Source organism: Taudactylus pleione, unplaced genomic scaffold, assembly GCF_031769625.1.
Source record: "Taudactylus pleione unplaced genomic scaffold, aTauple2 ptg000617l, whole genome shotgun sequence".
Taxonomy (NCBI): domain Eukaryota; kingdom Metazoa; phylum Chordata; class Amphibia; order Anura; family Myobatrachidae; genus Taudactylus; species Taudactylus pleione.
The window spans coordinates 648,196-674,444 of NW_028285019.1; the positions used below are offsets into that span (position 1 = coordinate 648,196).

The following is a 26,249-nucleotide window of genomic DNA, read 5'->3' on the forward strand; positions in this document are numbered from 1 at the left end:
CCATAGACTCCATACCATAACCTCCATGCTAGTACCATAGACTCCATACCATAACCCCCATGCTAGTACCATAGACTCCACAACATAACCTCCATGCTAGTACCATAGACTCCACACCATAACCTCCATGCTAGTACCATAGACTCCATACCATAACGTCCATGCTAGTACCATAGACTCCATACCATAACCTCCATGCTAGTACCATAGACTCCACAACATAACCTCCATGCTAGTGCCATAGACTCCATACCATAACCTCCATGCTAGTACCATAGACTCCATACCATAACCCCCATGCTAGTACCATAGACTCCATACCATAACCCCCATGCTAGTACCATAGACTCCACACCATAACCTCCATGCTAGTACCATAGACTCCATACCATAACCTCCATGCTAGTACCATAGACTCCATACCATAACCCCCATGCTAGTACCATAGACTCCACACCATAACCTCCATGCTAGTACCATAGACTCCATACCATAACCTCCATGCTAGTACCATAGACTCCATACCATAACCTCCATGCTAGTACCATAGACTCCATACCATAACCTCCATGCTAGTACCATAGACTCCACAACATAACCTCCATGCTAGTACCATAGACTCCACACCATAACCTCCATGCTAGTACCATAGACTCCATACCATAACGTCCATGCTAGTACCATAGACTCCATACCATAACCTCCATGCTAGTACCATAGACTCCACAACATAACCTCCATGCTAGTGCCATAGACTCCATACCATAACCTCCATGCTAGTACCATAGACTCCATACCATAACCTCCATGCTAGTACCATAGACTCCATACCATAACCCCCATGCTAGTACCATAGACTCCACAACATAACCTCCATGCTAGTACCATAGACTCCATACCATTACCTCCATGCTAGTACCATAGACTCCATACCATTACCTCCATGCTAGTACCATAGATTGCCATAGACTCCATACCATAACCTCCATGCTAGTACCATAGACTCCATACCATAACCTCCATGCTAGTACCATAGACTCCACAACATAACCTCCATGCTAGTGCCATAGACTCCATACCATAACCTCCATGCTAGTACCATAGACTCCACAACATAACCTCCATGCTAGTACCATAGACTCCACACCATAACCTCCATGCTAGTACCATAGACTCCATACCATAACCTCCATGCTAGTACCATAGACTCCATACCATAACCTCCATGCTAGTACCATAGACTCCATACCATAACCTTCATGCTAGTACCATAGACTCCATACCATAACCTCCATGCTAGTACCATAGACTCCACAACATAACCTCCATGCTAGTACCATAGACTCCACACCATAACCTCCATGCTAGTACCATAGACTCCATACCATAACGTCCATGCTAGTACCATAGACTCCATACCATAACCTCCATGCTAGTACCATAGACTCCACAACATAACCTCCATGCTAGTGCCATAGACTCCATACCATAACCTCCATGCTAGTACCATAGACTCCATACCATAACCTCCATGCTAGTACCATAGACTCCATACCATAACCCCCATGCTAGTACCATAGACTCCACAACATAACCTCCATGCTAGTACCATAGACTCCACACCATAACCTCCATGCTAGTACCATAGACTCCATACCATAACGTCCATGCTAGTACCATAGACTCCATACCATAACCTCCATGCTAGTACCATAGACTCCACAACATAACCTCCATGCTAGTACCATAGACTCCACACCATAACCTCCATGCTAGTACCATAGACTCCATACCATAACGTCCATGCTAGTACCATAGACTCCATACCATAACCTCCATGCTAGTACCATAGACTCCACAACATAACCTCCATGCTAGTGCCATAGACTCCATACCATAACCTCCATGCTAGTACCATAGACTCCATACCATAACCTTCATGCTAGTACCATAGACTCCATACCATAACCTCCATGCTAGTACCATAGACTCCACAACATAACCTCCATGCTAGTACCATAGACTCCACACCATAACCTCCATGCTAGTACCATAGACTCCATACCATAACGTCCATGCTAGTACCATAGACTCCATACCATAACCTCCATGCTAGTACCATAGACTCCACAACATAACCTCCATGCTAGTGCCATAGACTCCATACCATAACCTCCATGCTAGTACCATAGACTCCATACCATAACCTCCATGCTAGTACCATAGACTCCATACCATAACCCCCATGCTAGTACCATAGACTCCACAACATAACCTCCATGCTAGTACCATAGACTCCACACCATAACCTCCATGCTAGTACCATAGACTCCATACCATAACGTCCATGCTAGTACCATAGACTCCACACCATAACCTCCATGCTAGTCCCATAGACTCCATACCATAACGTCCATGCTAGTACCATAGACTCCATACCATAACCCCCATGCTAGTACCATAGACTCCACAACATAACCTCCATGCTAGTACCCTAGACTCCACACCATAACCTCCATGCTAGTACCATAGACTCCATACCATAACCCCCATGCTAGTACCATAGACTCCATACCATAACCCCCATGCTAGTACCATAGACTCCACACCATAACCCCCATGCTAGTACCATAGACTCCACACCATAACCTCCATGCTAGTACCATAGACTCCACACCATAACCCCCATGCTAGTACCATAGACTCCACACCATAACCTCCATGCTAGTACCATAGACTCCATACCATAACCTCCATGCTAGTACCATAGACTCCATACCATAACCTCCATGCTAGTACCATAGACTCCATACCATAACCTCCATGCTAGTACCATAGACTCCATACCATAACCTCCATGCTAGTACCATAGACTCCATACCATAACCCCCATGCTAGTGCCATAGACTCCACAACATAACCTCCATGCTAGTGCCATAGACTCCATACCATAACCTCCATGCTAGTGCCATAGACTCCATACCATAACCTCCATGCTAGTACCATAGACTCCATACCATAACCCCCATGCTAGTACCATAGACTGCCCTTTTGCCATTTCTGCCACTGTATTTGGACCTCTGCTCTGAGCCATAAACACCGCTATCCAGTTTTTGGAGCCACCTCCTCCATCCCAATGTGTTAGACCCTGGGCTGCCTACCATGCGACTTTACTGTCTAGTATATTGTGAGAATCTTGTTAAATTAACACCATAAAAATATTTTGTAGTAGGTTCTCAAGTTTTATTGCAGTATATGATCCCTTCTATTATATTTTAATTAAGACTGACGTGCTGGGCACAATACAAATATTGTAATAAGCTGCTATTAACCTTATGTATAAAAACTACTGACACCCCCTGAAAAATATATAATGTATATAAAACACACACACACACAGACACACATATACACACATACGTACATATACCCACATACACACACATACACACACACATACACACATACACACATACACATACACACATACTGTACACACACACACCTACATATATACACACATACTGTACACACACACATACACACATATACACACATACACATATACACACATACTGTACACACACATATACCCACATACATACACACACACATCTACATATATACACACATACTGTACACACACACATACATACACATATCACAATCTATATGTAATTAATGGATTTCCAACCTACAACTTGAACATTTGGCTCCTTCTTGTCACAGTCTGATACTATTAATTTTTTTTAATTGATGATGAAACAAAGTAACATACTGTAGGTCCTGATTAGAGGTGGACACAGTGTTGATATTTGCTACTGCGCACATGCAAAATGTCCTGGAAGCCTCTACGGCGCATGTGTTCCACTGAGTGTACGCAAAGACCTGAGCGCCTGATTCAGCGCAGGACGGAATTACGCAGCATCGATCATCTGTGTGATCCTCAGTCGGCTGAGTGACCATGGGGTCATGCTGGCCGGCCGTCGCAGTTCAGAAAAAGAGGCCAGGAAATCTACGTCAGTCCACGGCTGATACTAGCATTTGCATATTATCGCAGATGTGAATCCGAAAGAAATCGCTGTCGCACATGCATTAGCGCCCACCTCTGGCCTATAGAGAGAATAACTGTTACGTAGCTAAAGGTGCAGACACACGGTCAGATATGTCAGATGAACGATTGGACGATTGGACGATTGAACGATCTCAACCTGTATTAAAATTAATGGAAATCGTACAAAACTGACTGCAAACAAATCAGATGTCAGATATCGTTATCTGACAAATGGGAACGCACATCGTTCATTGCTGCACACATGTCAGATTTTTCTTTCAGATATGAACGATTGAACGATTTTTCAAATCGTTATCGTTCAGATCTGAAGAAAAATCTGACCGTGTGTATGCACCATAAGTATCAGGGTCGTAGCTAGGGTAGTGCGACCGGTGCCATCGCACAGGGCACCACAGGTCAGGGGGCGCTGTTTGGGCCTGTCAAATTTCAGTTTATTATCATTCTTGCTTGTAGCTTCCTCTTATTTCATCCCCAGCATCTCCTGGCCTCCCCTATATCTTCCCTGGCCCTTCCCCATGAGGCCATGGCCCTCTCTCAGGTGCACTATATTATGTCCCTATTTATCCCCAGCATCTCCTGGCTTCCCCTATCTCTTCCCTGGCCCTTCCCCATGAGGCCATGGCCCTCTCTCAGGTGCACTATATTATGTCCCTATTTATCCCCAGCATCTCCTGGCCTCCCCTATCTCTTCCCTGGCCCTTCCCCATCATGAGGCCATGGCCCTCTCTCAGGTGCACTATATTATGTCCCTATATATCCCCAGCATCTCCCGGCCTCCCCTATCTCTTCCCTGGCCATTCCCCATGAGGCCATGGCCCTCTCTCAGGTGCACTATATTATGTCCTTATTTATCCCCAGCATCTCCTGGCCTCCCCTATCTCTTCCCTGGCCCTTCCCCATGAGGCCATGGCCCTCTCTCAGGTGCACTATATTATGTCCCTATTTATCCCCAGCATCTCCTGGCTTCCCCTATCTCTTCCCTGGCCCTTCCCCATGAGGCCATGGCCCTCTCTCAGGAGCACTATATTATGTCCCTATTTATCCCCAGCATCTCCTGGCCTCCCCTATCTCTTCCCTGGCCCTTCCCCATGAGGCCATGGCCCTCTCTCAGGTGCACTATATTATGTCCTTATTTATCCCCAGCATCTCCTGGCCTCCCCTATCTCTTCCCTGGCCCTTCCTCATGAGGCCATGGCCCTCTCTCAGGTGCACTATATTATGTCCCTATTTATCCCCAGCATCTCCTGGCTTCCCCTATCTCTTCCCTGGCCCTTCCCCATGAGGCCATGGCCCTCTCTCAGGTGCACTATATTATGTCCCTATTTATCCCCAGCATCTCCTGGCCTCCCCTATCTCTTCCCTGGCCCTTCCCCATCATGAGGCCATGGCCCTCTCTCAGGTGCACTATATTATGTCCCTATATATCCCCAGCATCTCCCGGCCTCCCCTATCTCTTCCCTGGCCCTTCCCCATGAGGCCATGGCCCTCTCTCAGGTGCACTATATTATGTCCCTATTTATCCCCAGCATCTCCTGGCCTCCCCTATCTCTTCCCTGGCCCTTCCCCATGAGACCATGGCCCTCTCTCAGGTGCACTATATTATGTCCCTATTTATCCCCAGCATCTCCCGGCCTCTCCTATCTCTTCCCTGGCCCTTCCCCATGAGACCATGGCCCTCTCTCAGGTGCACTATATTATGTCCCTATTTATCCCCAGCATCTCCTGGCCTCCCCTATCTCTTCCCTGGCCCTTCCCCATGAGACCATGGCCCTCTCTCAGGTGCACTATATTATGTCCCTATTTATCCCCAACATCTCCTGGCCTCCGCTATCTCTTCCCTGGCCCTTCCCCATCATGAGGCCATGGCCCTCTCTCAGGTGCACTATATTATGTCCCTATTTATCCCCAGCATCTCCCGGCCTCCCCTATCTCTTCCCTGGCCCTTCCCCATGAGACCAAGGCCCTCTCTCAGGTGCACTATATTATGTCCCTATTTATCCCCAGCATCTCCCGGCCTCTCCTATCTCTTCCCTGGCCCTTCCCCATGAGACCATGGCCCTCTCTCAGGTGCACTATATTATGTCCATATTTATCCCCAGCATCTCCTGGCCTCTCCTATCTCTTCCCTGGCCCTTCCCCATGAGACCATGGCCCTCTCTCAGGTGCGCTATATTATGTCCATATTTATCCCCAGCATCTCCTGGCCTCCCCTATCTCTTCCCTGGCCCTTCCCCATGAGGCCATGGCCCTCTCTCAGGTGCGCTATATTATGTCCCTATTTATCCCAAGCAATCTCCTGGCCTCTCCCATCTCTTCCCTGGCCCTTCCCCATGAGGCCATGGCCCTCTCTCAGGTGCGCTATATTATGTCCCTATTTATCCCCAGCATCTCCTGGCCTCTCCTATCTCTTCCCTGGCCCTTCCCCATGAGGCCATGGCCCTCTCTCAGGTGCACTATAATATGTCCCTATTTATCCCCAGGATCTCCTGGCCTCCCCTATCTCTTCCCTGACCCTTCCCCATGAGGCCATGGCCCTCTCTCAGGTGCACTATATTATGTCCCTATTGATCCCCAGCATCTCCTGGCCTCCCCTATCTCTTCCCTGGCCCTTCCCCATGAGGCCATGGCCCTCTCTCAGGTGTACTATATTATGTCCCTATTTATCCCCAGCATCTCCTGGCCTCCCCTATCTCTTCCCTGACCCTTCCCCATGAGGCCATGGCCCTCTCTCAGGTGCACTATATTATGTCCCTATTTATCCCCAGCATCTCCTGGCCTCCCCTATCTCTTCCCTGACCCTTCCCCATGAGGCCATGGCCCTCTCTCAGGTGCGCTATATTATGTCCCTATTTATCCCCAGCATCTCCTGGCCTCCCCTATCTCTTCCCTGGCCCTTCCCCATGAGGCCATGGCCCTCTCTCAGGTGCGCTATATTATGTCCCTATTTATCCCAAGCAATCTCCTGGCCTCTCCTATCTCTTCCCTGGCCCTTCCCCATGAGGCCATGGCCCTCTCTCAGGTGCGCTATATTATGTCCCTATTTATCCCCAGCATCTCCTGGCCTCTCCTATCTCTTCCCTGGCCCTTCCCCATGAGGCCATGGCCCTCTCTCAGGTGCACTATATTATGTCCCTATTTATCCCCAGCATCTCCTGGCCTCCCCTATCTCTTCCCTGGCCCTTCCCCATGAGACCATGGCCCTCTCTCAGGTGCACTATATTATGTCCCTATTTATCCCCAGCATCTCCTGGCCTCCCCTATCTCTTCCCTGGCCCTTCCCCATGAGGCCATGGCCCTCTCTCAGGTGCGCTATATTATGTCCCTATTTATCCCCAGCATCTCCTGGCCTTCCCTATCTCTTCCCTTGCCCTTCCCCATGAGACCATGGCCCTCTCTCAGGTGCGCTATATTATGTCCCTATTTATCCCCAGCATCTCCTGGCCTCCCCTATCTCTTCCCTGGCCCTTCCCCATGAGGCCATGGCCCTCTCTCAGGTGCACTATATTATGTCCCTATTTATCCCCAGCATCTCCTGGCCTCCCCTATCTCTTCCCTGACCCTTCCCCATGAGGCCATGGCCCTCTCTCAGGTGCGCTATATTATGTCCCTATTTATCCCCAGCATCTCCTGGCCTCCCCTATCTCTTCCCTTGCCCTTCCCCATGAGGCCATGGCCCTCTCTCAGGTGCGCTATATTATGTCCCTATTTATCCCCAGCATCTCCTGGCCTCCCCTATATCTTCCCTGGCCCTTCCCCATGAGGCTATGGCCCTCTCTCAGGTGCACTATATTATGTCCCTATTTATCCCCAGCATCTCCTGGCCTCCCCTATCTCTTCCCTGGCCCTTCCCCATGAGGCCATGGCCCTCTCTCAGGTGTACTATATTATGTCCCTATTTATCCCCAGCATCTCCTGGCCTCCCCTATCTCTTCCCTGACCCTTCCCCATGAGGCCATGGCCCTCTCTCAGGTGCACTATATTATGTCCCTATTTATCCCCAGCATCTCCTGGCCTCCCCTATCTCTTCCCTGGCCCTTCCCCATGAGGCCATGGCCCTCTCTCAGGTGCACTATATTATGTCCCTATTTATCCCCAGCATCTCCTGGCCTCCCCTATCTCTTCCCTGACCCTTCCCCATGAGGCCATGGCCCTCTCTCAGGTGCACTATATTATGTCCCTATTTATCCCCAGCATCTCCTGGCCTCCCCTATCTCTTCCCTGGCCCTTCCCCATGAGGCCATGGCCCTCTCTCAGGTGCGCTATATTATGTCCCTATTTATCCCCAGCATCTCCTGGCCTCCCCTATCTCTTCCCTGGCCCTTCCCCATGAGGCCATGGCCCTCTCTCAGGTGCGCTATATTATGTCCCTATTTATCCCCAGCATCTCCTGGCCTTCCCTATCTCTTCCCTTGCCCTTCCCCATGAGACCATGGTCCTCTCTCAGGTGCGCTATATTATGTCCCTATTTATCCCCAGCATCTCCTGGCCTCCCCTATCTCTTCCCTGGCCCTTCCCCATGAGGCCATGGCCCTCTCTCAGGTGTGCTATATTATGTCCCTATTTATCCCAAGCAATCTCCTGGCCTCTCCTATCTCTTCCCTGGCCCTTCCCCATGAGGCCATGGCCCTCTCTCAGGTGCGCTATATTATGTCCCTATTTATCCCCAGCATCTCCTGGCCTCTCCTATCTCTTCCCTGGCCCTTCCCGATGAGGCCATGGCCCTCTCTCAGGTGCACTATATTATGTCCCTATTTATCCCCAGCATCTCCTGGCCTCCCCTATCTCTTCCCTGGCCCTTCCCCATGAGGCCATGGCCCTCTCTCAGGTGCGCTATATTATGTCCCTATTTATCCCCAGCATCTCCTGGCCTCCCCTATCTCTTCCCTGGCCCTTCCCCATGAGACCATGGCCCTCTCTCAGGTGCGCTATATTATGTCCCTATTTATCCCCAGCATCTCCTGGCCTCCCTTATCTCTTCCCTGGCCCTTCCCCATGAGGCCATGGCCCTCTCTCAGGTGCACTATATTATGTCCCTATTTATCCCCAGCATCTCCTGGCCTCTCCTATCTCTTCCCTGGCCCTTCCCCATGAGGCCATGGCCCTCTCTCAGGTGCACTATATTATGTCCCAATTTATCCCCAGCATCTCCTGGCCTCCCCTATCTCTTCCCTGGCCCTTCCCCATGAGGCCATGGCCCTCTCTCAGGTGCACTATATTATGTCCCTATTTATCCCCAGCATCTCCTGGCCTCCCTTATCTCTTCCCTGGCCCTTCCCCATGAGGCCATGGCCCTCTCTCAGGTGCACTATATTATGTCCCTATTTATCCCCAGCATCTCCTGGCCTCTCCTATCTCTTCCCTGGCCCTTCCCCATGAGGCCATGGCCCTCTCTCAGGTGCACTATATTATGTCCCTATTTATCCCCAGCATCTCCTGGCCTCTCCTATCTCTTCCCTGGCCCTTCCCCATGAGGCCATGGCCCTCTCTCAGGTGCACTATATTATGTCCCTATTTATCCCCAGCATCTCCTGGCCTCCCCTATCTCTTCCCTGGCCCCTCCCCATGAGGCCATGGCCCTCTCTCAGGTGCACTATATTATGTCCCTATTTATCCCCAGCATCTCCTGGCCTCCCCTATCTCTTCCCTGGCCCTTCCCCATGAGGCCATGGCCCTCTCTCAGGTGCACTATATTATGTCCCTATTTATCCCCAGCATCTCCTGGCCTCCCCTATCTCTTCCCTGGCCCTTCCCCATGAGGCCATGGCCCTCTCTCAGGTGCACTATATTATGTCCCTATTTATCCCCAGCATCTCCTGGCCTCCCCTATCTCTTCCCTGGCCCTTTTTGGGTTCATTATGTCCCTTTGAAAAATGAAGGGGGCACCAAAAAGTCTAGTTACGGCTCTGCTTAGTATTATGCGTTTTAATTGTTTTTACTATTCTTAGGTGTTGTCACCAGTGTCACAGACTGAATTCCAATATTGTGCTTTCATCCAGCTAAACAAAAATATTTTCATAGTCATTTTGTCCCGTGTGCGAGCGATCAGCGAGTGGTCCCAAATCAGTGACACTCAGAGAGACCAAGTGCGACCCGACACACAGTAATTATAACCCAAAACCTCAGAGGTGTAATCTCAGATATACAGGGGGCAGAGATAACCGCACATTTCTGTAATCACTGTGTATGTGTGTAAATATGTCTGTGGGCAAAGGCCCTCATTCAGAGCCGCTCACTATTTGCGGTCGTTCGTTCTAAAACAAGGGGTGGCTATTCAAATGAACCGTTCGCTAATTGCGGTCTGTTCACGCCTCTAAGTCTGAACGAGCGAGCCAAACTTGCGGTTGTAATTTTGAAAAATACGCCCCCTTGCCGCTCGCACCATACGTCATGTCCGCTATTTATTAGATTAATCGAGTACATCGAACAGCGTATGAACTGCTCGCTATTCTTGTGGCTGGTTTTTTCAACCGCTATTTTGCGAGCAGTTCGGAGTAAAAAAAAACAAGTGACGTGGTCAATGACGCTGCTGTATTAATTATGCACTCCCTTAAAACGCCCGTTTTGACCTTTAAGCACGCCTGCGACCTAATTCCACACCCCCGTTTTCAAGCACCTTCCCCTGTTACCACCCACATACGCCTCCTTCTGTCACTGAAAATAGCAGGCATTCGCTATATAGCGAACAAACGATTTTCGGCCGCACTGACTGGTTCGTGCATGCGTATTAAAATCCGTATGCATGCGCAGATGTGCGGACATCGGTCAGAACGAACGAGCGGCCGCTTACGAGCGGCTCTGAATCAGGGCCAATATTTCTACATACAGCGAGTGAGAGGGGGAGGGGCTGAAGGTTGGGTAGATCAGTAAAGTCATGTAGTGCTAAGGTTTTGTATTCATTAAATATATACAGTATATACCTGTACGTTTTTGTCAAATATAAGATATTAAAGTACGTGATTATTTTGTTGCCAAAGTATCAGCTAACAGGCAAACTGAGGACATGACTCTCTACCGATTGCAACTGCGATTAAGCACACAATCGGCCGATTGTTGCGTTCTGTGCATGCATTGCAGCGCGCGTGTGCGAAGACTTCACTGCGATCAGGACTGCGATCATAGTGACTACGCAGATCTATCGCAGAGTGATTTCCAGGAGGTACTGTTTGGGGGAGGTGACGGGGGGTTGTCAGTGATATGCAGGCTTGTGCGTTGGAGCGCTGATGCAGGGGCGTGCATAAATTAGCCACTGCGATGTCCTATGCAGCCAGAGCTCTCACTGCGTGCGCTGAGGTTAGCAATTCCTGAGTAAGGTCAGGGCTTGTGTAAGTGTGCGTGAGGCTGCGTTGTTACCGATGGTTTTGCAGACTTGCTGAGTATTATGGATGTGTGTAAGGTAAGTGGGCGTCCTTATGTTAGGCTGCAACGGCATTGCGATTGCAATCCTCACCATATTTCCGCAGCATACTGTACCTGCGTGCGATAACGGAACTGCGATCGCAATAGCGATCTTTACTGAATCAGGCTCTGAGATCCACAGTGGTAAAGGAAGAAATATAGCGTAATAACAATGCACATTTGTATAAATCGCTGCAAAATGAATATTTGCATAGACATAGTCATATAAAGTACAGGTATTGTGTGAAGAAATCCTACTCATATAGCTAATCAGGCCCTTAGACGTGTGATCAGATGTCTATGGCTCCCACAGCATAGAAGATATGTCCACTAGACCACAGGTTCTCAAACTCAGGGCCTGATTCAGAGCCGGACGCTATTTGCGTCCGCTCGTTGGCTAAAAGGGGCCGGCTATTTAAATCATGCGCTCGCACTGTGTCGCGTAAAGCCGCCCACTAAGTAATAGCGAGCGGCCGCACTATGCTCTCGCACCTGTATAAAGACGCCCCTTTGCCACTCGCAACACACGTCATCTCCGGCAGTTGTAGGATTAATTGGGAACATCGGAGCTGCTCGCAGCAATTGTGGTAGCCTTTTCCCACCACAACATTGCGAGCAGTTCAGGCTAAAATACAACCCAGTCACGTGTGTAATGGCGCTACTTTGCTAATTATGCACACCCATTAAACGCCGTTCTGACGGTCGGACACGCATGCGTTTGCACATCCACACCCACGTTTTCAAGCACCTTCCCCTGTTACCACCCACAAATGGCACTATCTGTCACTCAAAATAGCGGCCCAACTGCGGGCTACAGGCAAGCACATTCCCATCGCAATGACTGGTTCGCGACTCATACACATGCGCAGATTGCGAAAAATTGCTCAATGCGAGCGAGCGCAGCATAGCGTCCGAGTCTGAATCAGGCCCTCAGTCCTCAGGACCCCAAACAGTGCATGTTTTCCAGGTCTCCTCACAGAATCACAAGTGGAATAACTAGCTCCACCTGTAGATTTTTTAAATGTGTCAGTGAGTAATGACTACACCTGTGCTCCTGCTGAGGACCTGGAAAATGGGACATGTGTGGGGTCCTGAGGACCGAGTTTGAGAAACACTGCACTAGATGGACAGTGACACTCCAATGATCTGCAGTGTCTTGGTAATATACATATGGGCCCTGATTCAGAGCCGGACGCTCTGACCAGAGCGCTCGCTCTGAATCAGGGCCCTCCTCCATTAAAATGGAGCGTCCTCCTGGACGCTCGTATAGCTGTGGGTCACCACCCAGAGCATATACGAGCGTGCAAAAAGATGGTCGCGAGGTTCTTGACCATCGCGACCATCGGATTTGCGAGGGAAACCCTGCGGTCGGGTTTCCCAGCCGCAAGGCCAGGAGTGATTTTGGCTCTATCAGAGCCAAAATCCCTCCCACTGACATCACAAGTGATGTCAGTGGAGCCGGCTTCAGACGGTAGGCGTTCCCATGGGAACGCCTCCGTCTGGCAGGCACGCCCCCAGCACGCCCACCAAAGGGGGCGTGCTGTCAATCAACATCGACAGCACGCCCCCTTTTGTGCGAGACCCCGAGCGATGGAAAGCCCGTCGCTCGCTGGGAATCGCGCATGCGCACGACGGAGCTCCCTCTGTCGTGCGCATGCGCAGTGGGGAACATCGACCCACTTGCGAGCATACTGCCGCTCGCAAGTGAGTCTGAATGACCCCCATAGCTTCTACTTGTCACCTGAAATCTGCAGCTCACATCCATCAGTTCAGGCTGGAGAGACAGCAGATACCAGAGCCCTGAGCTCTCCCCGCCAGCGCTCAGATACCAGAGCCCTGAGCGCTCCCCACCAGCGCCCAGATACCAGAGCCCTGAGCTCTCCCCGCCAGCGCTCAGATACCAGAGCCCCGAGCTCTCCCTGCTAGCGCTCAGATACCAGAGCCCTGAGCTCTCCCTGCCAGCGCTCAGATACCAGAGCCCTGAGCTCTCCCCACCAGCGCTCAGATACCAGAGCCCTGAGCTCTCCCCGCCAGCGCTCAGATACCAGAGCCCTGAGCGCTCCCCGCCAGCGCTCAGATACCAGAGCCCTGAGCTCTCCCTGCTAGCGCTCAGATACCAGAGCCCTGAGCTCTCCCTGCCAGCGCTCAGATACCAGAGCCCTGAGCTCTCCCTACCAGCGCTCAGATACCAGAGCCCTGAGCTCTCCCTGCCAGCGCTCAGATACCAGAGCCCTGAGCGCTCCCCGCCAGCGCCCAGATACCAGAGCCCTGAGCTCTCCCCGCCAGCGCTCAGATACCAGAGCCCTGAGCTCTCCCCACCAGCGCTCAGATACCAGAGCCCTGAGCTCTTCCCGCCAGCGCTCAGATACCAGAGCCCTGAGCTCTCCCCGCCAGCGCTCAGATACCAGAGCCCTGAGCTCTCCCCGCCAGCGCTCAGATACCAGAGCCCTGAGCTCTCCCTGCCAGCGCTCAGATACCAGAGCCCTGAGCTCTCCCCGCCAGCGCTCAGATACCAGAGCCCTGAGCTCTCCCTGCCAGCGCTCATATACCAGAGCCCTGAGCTCTCCCCGCCAGCCTGCAAGCAACACAGCTCAGGGGGCGGCCATGTTGCTCCTTTCACTATTTTGCAACATTTGTGAAGATCTAAATTTTAGTTTTCCCTTAATTCTACGTAGAAGAATGGCAGAATAAATGCTGCATGTCACACCTGATGCAGCAGGAAAATAGAAACGTTATTTTTCCCTTATTTTAAAATGGATATAATAAGGAAAATAATAGACATCCTCTTTTAAAAATAACATAGTTTCCTACAGAATTTATACAGGCTAAAAATGCCCTAATACCATCAAGTCCATTTTTTAAATCAAATTTCTAGATGTGTTGACCAAGAGCGAGCCACCACAAAGCCATCAGCTACGTAGGGTGGAACCACAAAGCTGTCAACTAGGTAGGGAGGCACCACAAAGCCACCAGCTAATTTGGGAGGCACCAAAAAGGTACAAACTAGATAGGGTGGCACCACAAAGCCACCAGCAAGGTATGACAGCACCACAAAGCTACAAGTTGGGTAGTGTGGCACTACAAAGGCACCAGCTAGGTTCAAGAGGCACCACAAAGTTACAAGCTAGGTGGTGTGGCACCACAAAGGTACCAGCTAGGTAGAGAAGCACCACAAAGCCACCAGCTAGGTAGGGAGGCACCACAAAGCCACTACCTAGGTAGGGAGGCACCACAAAGCTACAAGCTGGGTAGTGTGGCACCACAAAAGCACCAGCTAGATTTAAGAGGCACCATCAAGTTACAAACTTGGTAGAGTGGCACCACAGTTATGTAGGAAGACACCACAAATGCAGCAGCTAGTTAGGGAGGCACCACAAAGCTGTCAGCTAGGTAGGAAAGCACCATAAAGGTACATGCTAGATACGATGGCACTACAAAGTCATCAGCTAGGTAGGGAGGCACATCAAAGCCACCCTCTAGGTAGGGAGGCACCACAAAGCCACCAGCTAGCTAGAGTGGCACCAGAAAGGCACCAGCTAGGAAGGGAGGCACTACAAAGCCCCTAGCTAGGTAAGGTGGCACCATAAACCTGTCAGCTAGGTAGAGAGGCACCACAAAGGCACAAGCTAGATAGGGTGGCACAACAAAGCCATCAGTTAGGCACCACAAAGTCACCGTCTAGGTAGGAAGGCACCCAAAGCCATCAGCTAGGTAGGGTGGCACCTCAAAGGCACCAGCTTTTATGTGCCAACATTTCATAGGGAGACACCACAAAGGCACCAACTAGGTAGCAAATACCAGAACTCAGAGTCATTACATTACTAGATGAAGCTACAGATACATTACAGAATAAAATAATCCAGCTCATGTTTGATATCTATGAATCTATCCACTGAAGTATAAAATAACTCTGTATACAATGTGTACCTTTGTCTTGTAATCACATTTTTTATATTTTTGCTTTACAGTTGTAATTATAAAAGAAACTTCAAGTACTACTGGACTTACCTATGCATGGAAAGAGCATGATGAGACCTACAGACAAGATCATCCACGGAACCATGGCTGCATTAAACAGAAGGTAACGCCTCAAAACTATTGTGAAAATTATGGAAAAGGGTCCAAATCTACTTGGTTCAAATTGACTCAAGTCTTCATTTACTCGTCATCTATGCAGGAGACACAACAGGCTGAGGCAGGAAGCATGTCTCACCCTCACTTTCAGACCCCAATGTGACTTTAATACATGGCACCCTCATTCTTTCCTATACCTGCCTCCGCCTCTCTCTTCACCAAAGCTGTTGCTATAGGTGTTCGTTGTGCTCTTCCCCGTCCGAGGCAGGAAGCCAGACTGATGAGTTCATGTTTTCAACTCAGCATTAAGAAAACCAGCACTTTGTGAGACATCGCATCAGTATTTTCATTGCTTTTTCTATCTTTCTATCCACAACAAATAGAGTTTTCTATACAGGAAAAAACAAAGGCCCTCATTCAGAGCCGCTCGTTAGCGGCAGTACGCTCGTTCCGAGCGATGTTTGCACATCTGCGCATGCGTACGGTTTTTAGTACGCATGCGCGAACCAGTCAGTGCGGCCGAAAATCGTTGGTACGCAATATAGCGAGTGCCTGCTATTTTGAGTGACAGAATGAGGCGTATGTGGGTGGTAACAGGGGAAGGTGCTTGAAAATGGGGAGTGGAGATCCGAACGCAGGCGTGCTTAAAGGTCAAAACGGGCGTTTTATGGGTGTGCATATTTAAAACAGCAGCGTCAGTGACCACGTCACTGGGTTATTTTATAGCCAGAACTGCTCGCAAATTTGTGGTAGCAAACACCAACCACAAGAATAGCGAGCAGTTCATACGCTGGTCGATGTACTCGATTAATCTAATAAATAGCGGACATGACGTAGGATGCGAGCGGCCAGGGGGCGTTTTTAACAAATAAACGAGCGTATGTTTTGCTCGCTCGTTCAGACTTAGAGGTGTGAACAGACTGCAATGTGCGTACGGATCATTTGAATAGCCACCCCTTGTTTTTAAACGAGCGACCACAAATAGCGTACGGCTCTGAATGAGGGCCAAAATCACTTGTATTCTTCAGCAGCAGATTACCCATGGGGCAGATGAAGCTACAGCTCCAGGCCTCCACATATAAATAGGCCCATTGTCATAGCAGCATGACCATGACTGGACAAATACTCAGCAATAAATCCTAAGTATTAAAATTGTATTTCTAGTTTTCTCACAAAATTCTGCACTTTTTATGTATTTAGAGAGACATTGGAGCTGATGTGTAGGGCTCTGGCCACACCCACATAGCACTGGCCACACCCACACAATACTGGCCACACCTCCTTCACTTCTCAGTATAGGCTCTTGAACAGTTTCAGCCGCAGAACCATGTGGACTTTAATCCAGCCCTGTTCTGCGGATCGCAACGATATTTCGTGCCGATCCAGTCCTGTTTGTGCCATATGGTGCGAGATACATGGCGTGCCATTTATGCTCCACCACAGGTAAATATTTCCAGACTTTAGTACCTATCTCTTAATGTCTGTGTCGCACCACAGCTGCGTCCAAAGTCGCTTATAGTGTCCTGGGTGCTTATAATGAGTCATTTTGTCATAATGAAGTTGGAGTGAATTCACAGATTAAGCCCAATGCTGCGCGGTGGAATGCATGGCGTGGCTTAATCGTATAGGTCCTTTAATATTTTACTTTTTTCCCAGGTGAGCGTCCAAATACTGCAGCTACATGCAGGGCCAGCAACAGAATTATCAGGGCCCGGTACACTGATATTTCTGGGGGCCCCACCTACTCACCAGCAGCCCCAACCCCGCACCCACATATACCTCCCCTGCATGTAAAGCATGATATTTTAAATGAAAGTTATGTCAGACTTTAAACACAGTAAAAATACACTGACTTAACACACTGTCACTGATGATACAGGCTGTATTTCTTGTCTGCCATCTCTTCCAAGGCCTTAGTGGATGCTTCAGGGGTAGGAGTGATGGTGTCTGTAGCCAGCCATCCTCAGTCCCCAGCCCCTCATCACCTTCCTCAAATTCATCCTCTCATCACTATCTTCAGCCCAAAAGCCCCTCATCACCTTGCTCAGACCACCATCACCTTGTGAACAGAGAGAAGAACTGGTTAGTGGGACAGTGAGCGGAGAGAAGAGCTAGTTAGTGGGACAGTGAGCGGAGAGAAGAGCTGGTTAGTGGGACAGTGAGCGGAGAGAAGAGCTGGTTAGTGGACAGTGAGTGGAGAGAAGAGCTGGTTAGTGGGACAGTGAGCGGAGAGAAGAGCTGGTTAGTGGGACAGTGAGCGGAGAGAAGAGCTGGTTAGTGGGACAGTGAGCTGAGAGAAGAGCTGGTTAGTGGGACAGTGAGCGGAGAGAAGAGCTGGTTATTGGGACAGTGAGCGGAGAGAAGAGCTGGTTAGTGGGACAGTGAGCGGAGAGAAGAGCTGGTTAGTGGGACAGTGAGCGGAGAGAAGAGCTGGTTAGTGGGACAGTGAGCGGAGAGAAGAGCTGGTTAGTGGGACAGTGAGCGGAGAGAAGAGCTGGATAGTGGGACAGTGAGCGGAGAGAAGAGCTGGTTAGTGGGACAGTGAGCGGAGAGAAGAGCTGGTTAGTGGGACAGTGAGCGGAGAGAAGAGCTGGTTAGTGGGACAGTGAGCGGAGAGAAGAGCTGGTTAGTGGGACAGTGAGCTGAGAGAAGAGCTGGTTAGTGGGACAGTGAGTGGAGAGAAGAGCTGGTTAGTGGGACAGTGATCGGAGAGAAGAGCTGGTTAGTGGGAAAGTGAGCGGAGAGAAGAGCTGGTTAGTGGGACAGTGAGCGGAGAGAAGAGCTGGTTAGTGGGACAGTGAGCGTAGAGAAGAGCTGGTTAGTGGGACAGTGAGCGGAGAGAAGAGCCGGTCAGTGGGAGAGTGAGCGGAGAGAAGAGCCGGTTAGTGGGACAGTGAGCGGAGAGAAGAGCCGGTTAGTGGGACAGTGAGCGGAGAGATGAGCTGGTTAGTGGGACAGTGAGTGGAGAGAAGAGCTGGTTAGTGGGACAGTGAGCGGAGAAAAGAGCTGGTTAGTGGGACAGTGAAAGGAGAGAAGAGCTGGTTAGTGAGACAGTCAGCGGAGAGAAGAGCTGGTTAGTGGGACAGTGAAAGGAGAGAAGAGCTGGTTAGTGGGACAGTGAGCGGAGAGAAGAGCTGGTCAGCGGGAGAGTGAGCGGAGAGAAGAGCTGGTTAGTGGGACAGTGAGCGGAGAGAAGAGCTGGTTAGTGGGACAGTGAGCGGAGAGAAGAGTTGGTTAGTGGGACAGTGAGCGGAGAGAAGAGCTGGTTAGTGGGAGAGTGAGCGGAGAGAAGAGCTGGTTAGTGGGACAATGACGGAGAGAAGAGCTGGTTAGTGGGACAGTGAGCGGAGAGAAGAGCTGGTTAGTGGGACAGTGAGCGGTTAGAAGAGCTGGTTAGTGGGACAGTGAGGGGAGAGAAGAGCTGATTAGTGGGACAGTGAGAGGAGAGAACAGCTGGTTACTGGGACAGTGAGCGGAGAGAAGAGCTGGTTAGTGGGACAGTGAGAGGAGAGAACAGCTGGTTACTGGGACAGTGAGAGGAGAGAAGAGCTGGTTAGTGGACAGTGAGCGGAGAGAAGAGCTGGTTAGTGGGACAGTGAGCGGAGAGAAGAGCTGGTTAGTGGGACAGTGAGGGGAGAGAAGAGCTGGTTAGTGGGACAGTGAGGGGAGAGAAAAGCTGGTTAGTGGGACAGTGAGCGGAGAGAAGAGCTGGTTAGTGGGACAGTGAGCGGAGAGAAGAGCTGGTTAGTGGGACAGTGAGGGGAGAGAAGAGCTGGTTAGTGGGACAGTGAGCAGAGAGAAGAGCTGGTTAGTGGGACAGTGAGCGGAGAGAAGAGCTGGTTAGTGGGACAGTGAGCGGAGAGAAAAACTGGTTAGTGGGACAGTGAGCGGAGAGAAGAGCTGGTTAGTGGGACAGTGACGGAGGAGCAGCGGCTCAGTGTCTCATCGTACACCACATGCCACCTGCTGCCTCCCAGCCCGTCCTGTGTGTAGAGCACTCTGCTGCTGCTCCCCTCCGCGGTCCCGCTTTGTGCCCGTCTAGGCCTCGGGGCCCCTCTGGACCTCAGGGCCCAGTACGGGTGCACCCTTAGACCCCCCCTGTGGCCGTGCCTGGCTACATGCAATTTCAGCTTCAGTGTCCAGGGTGCTCGTGCATTCTACTTGTGTCCCATTAGTGATGCGACTAAGAGGTAAAACTGTGCGGTGAGACATATGTCATGGCTTAGGACCTCATTCAGAGCCGCTCGCAAAATGCGAGCGCTCTCTCTGAATGAGGGCGGCCACTTTTCTTTTGAAAGGCGGCCTCCTGTCCGCTCACTAAGCTGTGGGTTACCACCCACAGCTTTAGCGAGTGACTAGGTGATGGTCGCGATGGTCGACCACAAGCCCCAGGCAGCTTCCTGCTCTAACAGAGCAGGAAGCATCCTACTGACATCACTGGTGATGTCAGTAGGGCCGCCTACAAACGGCAGGCGTTCCTGAGGAACGCCTCCGTTTGGTCAGTCACCCCCCCACCCCGCCCACAAAACGGGGCGAGCTGTCGATCAACATCGACAGCCGCCCCTTTTGTTGCGATCCCCAGAGTGAGTGCATTTGTCACTCGCTCCGGGGCTTGCGCGTGCGCAGGCCCTCACCATCGACCCGCTTGCGAGCACATAGCACTTGCGAGCGGGTCTGAATAAGGTCCTTAGGGCCTGATTCTGACCCGCTCGTGAGCGCTGAGCGCTCGCAAGCGGGTCGATGGTGCCCTAGTGCGCATGCACATGACGGAGGGAACTCCGTCGTGCGCATGCGCGAGACCCAAATAACGACGGGGTAGCCGTCGTTATGGGTCTCGCACCAAAGGAGGTGTGCTGTCGATGGTGAGTGACAGCACGCCCCCTTTGGTAGGCGTGCCGGGGGCGTGGCTGCCAGACGGAGGCGTTTCCATGGGAACGCCTACCGTCTGGGTCCGGCCCCACTGACATCACTAGTGATGTCAGTGGGAGTGCTTTTGGCTCTGATAGAGCCAAAATCACTCCAGGGCTTGCGGTCACCGAGACCCTACCGCAGGGTCTCGTCGCAAGCCCGATGGTCGCGATGGTCTTGACCATCGCGACCATCATCATGGACGCTCGCATAAGCTGTGGGTGGTAACCCACAGCTATGCGAGCATCCAAGAGGCTGCTCCAATGTTAGGTAGGAGGGCCCTGATTCAGAGCGAGCGCTCTGGTCAGAGCGTCTGGCTCTGAATCAGGTCCTTAGTCTCATAATCTGTGGCACGCCAAGCAGCACTATTTGCGCAATTTCAGAACATGCTGCTGTGGAGACTTCTGTATGAGCTATACTGACTTACACTATAGTATATCATAACTAGAATCTTAGTAAGCATTATAATAAAAACAGCTCTCAGGGATAAGAAAAAATAGTACATACAGTATGTATTATGTACCACTCTTTTTTTTAAGACCTCAAGGGTGGTGTAATGCAGAAGTTTCCTTACCGGTCTGATATATCTCTCGGTTCTTGTCAGTAGTCCCAGTAAGTTGGGCGTTAATATAGGCAACAAAAGTGTTTTACCAATGGAATTTAAACACAATGCAGCAATTTATTTGCAGATCTGACAAAATATCAAGTTGTCACAGCAATTTATACAATTCTGCAATTAAAGATACAATTTCAACAAGCAAATGACACTCAGGGCTCGCTAGGCTGCGTTCACTCGATTTTTGTATTGTGCGCATGCGCGAACCACTGCGAGAGATCGGGAAGCATTCACTCATTGCGCATAGACAGCCCAGCAGAGTGAGTGACAGGAGAAGCCGTTTGTGGGTGGTGACAGGGGCTGGCCACTAGAAATGGGGGATTGGAGGTGCGAATGCAGGCGTGCCTGAGCGTCTTAACGCCGTTTCAGAGGTGTGCATCACATGGCTGGTATTTATACTGAAGTGCTCACAGTGCTTGCAGCAGGGTATGGTCAGCCTCAAGTGCTGCAATCACATCCGATGGTACCCGATGTTCCGATGGTTGCATACACTTCCTGGAGATGACGTGCAGAAGTGGGCGTTTTAAGACAGGCTGGTGGGCATCTGCATACATAGAGCGATCACACACCAAGACATAGCAGGCGTGCTAATGCCTTGATGGGCGATCGCCTGTCTTTTCCAGATTTGCATACACTGGGAGCGTGCGAACACATTTAGCGAGCGGGTCTGAATTGAGCCCTCAGATCTTTCAAATTTTATTAAACTGGAACTCAGGATTCTCGGATCAGACTTGACCCTCCATCAGGCTATTGAAAAAGGGATTAATACATATATGCCAACAGCGATACAACCAAATAAATCAGCAATGGAAAATAAACAATCTCTCCCCGTTTTGTTTGTGCACAATAAAAAGACAAAAATATATCGTTTTCAGTTATCTCGACATGTAAAAGACTGTCTGATTTCTAATCAGTGTTTGCAAACGGTGCATGGGTTACATTGTTATATTCACTTTTACTGTCCGTGTACAACCTCAATTGTAGATGCTGGAACACTGAGAGCTGGGAAAACTCAGAACAGATTACTAAGGAGTTATTTTCTCTTCGGCAGCAGTGTGATTCATTCCTTTGTTTCCTTGAAATGATAAGTAAAAGATGGGAGGATTAGTAGTAAAGCTGACTTCTAACTTTTGTGTTTTTCTCTATTGGCCCTTATTCTCCCCGATCCTTGTCCTGAATGTTTAGCCTGACACTGGCCTTGATTCAGAGCCGGACGCTATTTGCGAAAAAGGGGTGGCTATTCAAATGAACCATTCGCTCTTTGCGGTCTGTTCAGGCCTCTAAGTCTGAACGAGAGAACAAACCTTGCGGTCGTAATTTGAAGAAAAACGCCCCTTGGCCGCTAGCATCATACGTCATGTCCGCTATTTATTAGATTAATCGAGTACATCGAACAGCGTATGAACTGCTCGCTATTCTTGTGGTTGGTTTTTCCTACCGCTATTTTGCGAGCAGTTCTGACTATAAAATAACCAAGTGACGTGGTCAATGACGCTGCTGTATTAATTATGCACACCCTTAAAACGCCCGTTTTGACCTTTAAGCACGCCTGCGTTCGGATCTCCACTCCCCGTTTTCAAGCACCTTCCCCTGTTACCACCCACATACGCCTCCTCCTGTCACTCAAAATAGCAGGCATTCGCTATTTAGCGAACAAACGATTTTCGGCCGCACTGACTGGTTCGCGCATGCGTATTACAATCCGTACGCATGCGCAGATGTGCGAACATCGCTCGGAATGAGCGAACGGCCGCTTACGAGCGGCTCTGAATGAGGGCCACAATGCAGTTATACATACACCCAGGTTAATCCCAGGGAGCTATTGAGACTCTCATTGGTTGGGGTAATTAGCATATGTGTTAATGGATGCTGCACTTTGATGTGGTTAGTTATCTACTTATTGGCTGAGGGATGAGCAGGTCGGAGTAATAGGGGTATTAGACGTAAGTAGAACCCTTAACACATGTCTAATACCACTTTTACACCGACCTAAAAATCTCAGGTTGATGCGCATGACCCGGATCGTGCCACATGCCGCCCGATTGGCCGGCTTCAGTGGTGCTTGTAGATGACATCATCTACAAGTGTCCACTGCAACGCTGGAAGAGCCGCGTCACTGCAGACCTGGCCCCTGGTGTGAACGGTACCCACTTGGGAATATCGGGTCGGCGCTGCATTATGAAAGGGATAACTTCTGGGACTGATCTGGATTGGAACCCTGTTCCAACCCCCGGGTCAGACCCGGAACTTTGGTATAAAAGTGGTATAACAGTGTTTACCCCAGTAGCTAAACAGTGAAAAGAAGCAAAAGCCTTAGTTCGCAAAATTCACGATGTGTTTTCTTCCCTGCCAGGGCGCACTACCTTAATAGAGCACAGGATAAATACACCTGAAGGAGTGGGAGTAAAGCATTCCTGAGGCACAGCAACAAACTTTCCATCAAGAAGAAAGTCCGGTGCCCCTTCTCGCTGGACCGCTCGGATGTCGCACTGGCTCTTTGAGAGATAAATTGCGGGGCAGTGGAAAACCTGGTGTCCACAAGAAAAGAAGGATGGTTGGTCCTCTGGCAGAACGCACCACGTTCAGGGGGTATGGAGAAGACATGCCTGGAAAGGTAGATCGGAAGGCTGAATGGTCTCGGCTGTCACAAAAGGAAAAGTGCGCTTCCCCAAGCTTGGAAAAGAGAAAGGGGGGGATGTGTGGTGAGAGGGATTGTCTCTCACCTGAATTGCACACATTCTGGTGTGATAAGCTCCCTCCAAGAGAGAGGAAAACAAGACCGGTACATTCTGCAGTTACAATAGAAGTTTGGAATTCCAGGTTTTCTGGGCTGCACAGATCAAAGTGGAGATATGGAATTCCTTGTTTTCAGGTCGCCCAGAGCCAGCAGGAAATCAGCAGCACAGAAAGGGTTTAATACTCTCACACACCTGCTGCTCATTGCTCCTGCTGCTGGATAAGCTGGCCAGGCGACAGGCTCGGGGTGGTGGTTAGCATTAGGGTGCCAGGACCTGGAGGGTCCACAGACATTAGCACAAGGAGTGCTGAGACATTTACTTTTATGTTATTTACTTATTTTCTGTTATGTGCCTGTGTGTGACCAGGTCTCACCTCACATATGCTAAGGTGCAGTGTCTGCTACCACTAACAAGACACTGCTTTACCAAATGCCTGTCTGGGGTCCTCATTTCTATACCCCATGTTACACTGGTTAGTAAGATTGTTTTGTGTTTTGATATATAAATATGAGAGTCTTACAAGTAACAAACTAACAGAAGCAATCTGCTGCTATGTTACATACAGAATACACTGATATGTGTAGAAAATCAAAGTAAGGAAAGTAGATGGCGCTTCCATTCATTCAGGGTTCTGTAACCGCAGCACGAATACTCTCAGGGCCTGTCACTTATCATCACATCTACAGCAAACACAATGACAACTGGCATCCGCCCACCTGCAACATGACACAGATCACATTCAGCGTGCTACATACATTAACCCTCTCACACCCTGCCCTTACTGACAGAGCACAGCGCATGCCCTCACTGACAGATCACAGCACATGCCCTTACTGACAGAGCACAGCACATGCCCTTACTGACAGAGCACAGCCTTACTGACAGAGCACAGCACATGCCCTTACTGACAGAGCACAGTGCATGCCCTTACTGACAGAGCACAGCACATGCCCTTACTGACAGAGCACAGCCTTACTGACAGAGCACAGCCTTACTGACAGAGCACAGCCTTACTGACAGATCACAGCCCATGCCCTTACTGACAGCGCATAGCCTTACTGACAGAGCACAGCCCATGCCCTTACTGACAGAGCACAGCCTTACTGACAGAGCACAGCACATGCCCTTACTGACAGACACAGCGCAAGCCCTTACTGACAGAGCACAGCGCATGCCCTTACTGACAGAGCACAGCCTTACTGATAGAGCACAGACCATGCCCTTACTGACAGATCACAGCCTTACTGACAGATCACAGCCCATGCCCTTACTGACAGAGCATAGCCTTACTGACAGATCACAGCCCATGCCCTTACTGACAGAGCATAGCCTTACTGACAGAGCACAGCCTTACTGACAAAGCATAGAACATGTCCTTACTGACAAATCACAGCCTTACTGACAGATCACAGCACATGTCCTTACTGACAGATCACAGCCTTACAGACAGATCACAGCACATGCCCTTACTGACAGAGCACAGCGCATGCCCTTACTGACAGATCACAACCTTACAGACAGAGCACAGCACATGCCCTTACTGACAGAGCACAGCGCATGCCCTTACTGACAGATCACAGCCTTACTGACAGAGCACAGTCTTACTGACAGATAACAGCCTTACTGACAGAGCACAGCCTTACTGACAGATCACAGCCTTACTGACAGAGCACAGCCTTACTGACAGAGCACAGCCTTACTGACAGAGCACAGCACATGCCCTTACTGACAGATCACAGCCTTACTGACAGAGCACAGCACATGCCCTTACTGACAGATCACAGCCTTACTGACAGAGCACAGAACATGCAATTACTGACAGAGCACAGCGCATAGCCTTACTGACAGAGCACAGCGCATAGCCTTACTGACAGAGCATAGTGCATAGCCTTACTGACAGAGCACAGCCTTACTGACAGAGGACAGCACATGCCCTTACTGACAGACCACAGCCTTACTGACAGAGGACAGCACATGCCCTTACTGACAGATCACAGCCTTACTGACAGATCACAACCTTACTGAAAGTGCACAGCGCATGCCCTTACTGACAGAACACAGCCTTACTGACAGATCACAGCCCATGTCCTTACTGACAGATCACAGCCTTACTGACAGCACAGCACATGCCCTTACTGACAGATCACAGCCTTACTGACAGATCACAGCGCATGCCCTTGCTGACAGAGCACAGCCTTACTGACAGATCACAGCCCATGTCCTTACTGACAGAGCACAGCCTTACTGACAGATCACAGCCTTACTGACAGAGCACAGCCTTACTGACAGATCACATTCTTAATAATAGAGGACAGCACATGCCCTTACTGACAGAGCACAGCCTTACTGACAGAGCACAGCACATGCCCTTACTGACAGAGCACAGCCTTACTGACAGAGCACAGCACATGCCCTTACTGACAGAGCACAGCCTTACTGACAG

General features: G+C 50.1%; 1 protein-coding gene across 1 annotated transcript in view; it reads right to left on the reverse strand.

Annotated features, from left to right (window-relative positions):
• Positions 1–15,682, reverse strand: part of CD28 (CD28 molecule) — a 48,078-nt gene extending 32,396 nt beyond the window's left edge. The window contains exon 1 of the mRNA XM_088454456.1: positions 15,479–15,682. Within this exon, the coding sequence (XP_088310582.1) occupies positions 15,479–15,533 (55 nt within the window). The 5' untranslated portion in view covers positions 15,534–15,682. The remainder of the gene's footprint in view (positions 1–15,478) is intronic.
• Positions 15,683–26,249: the final 10,567 nt, after the last annotated feature.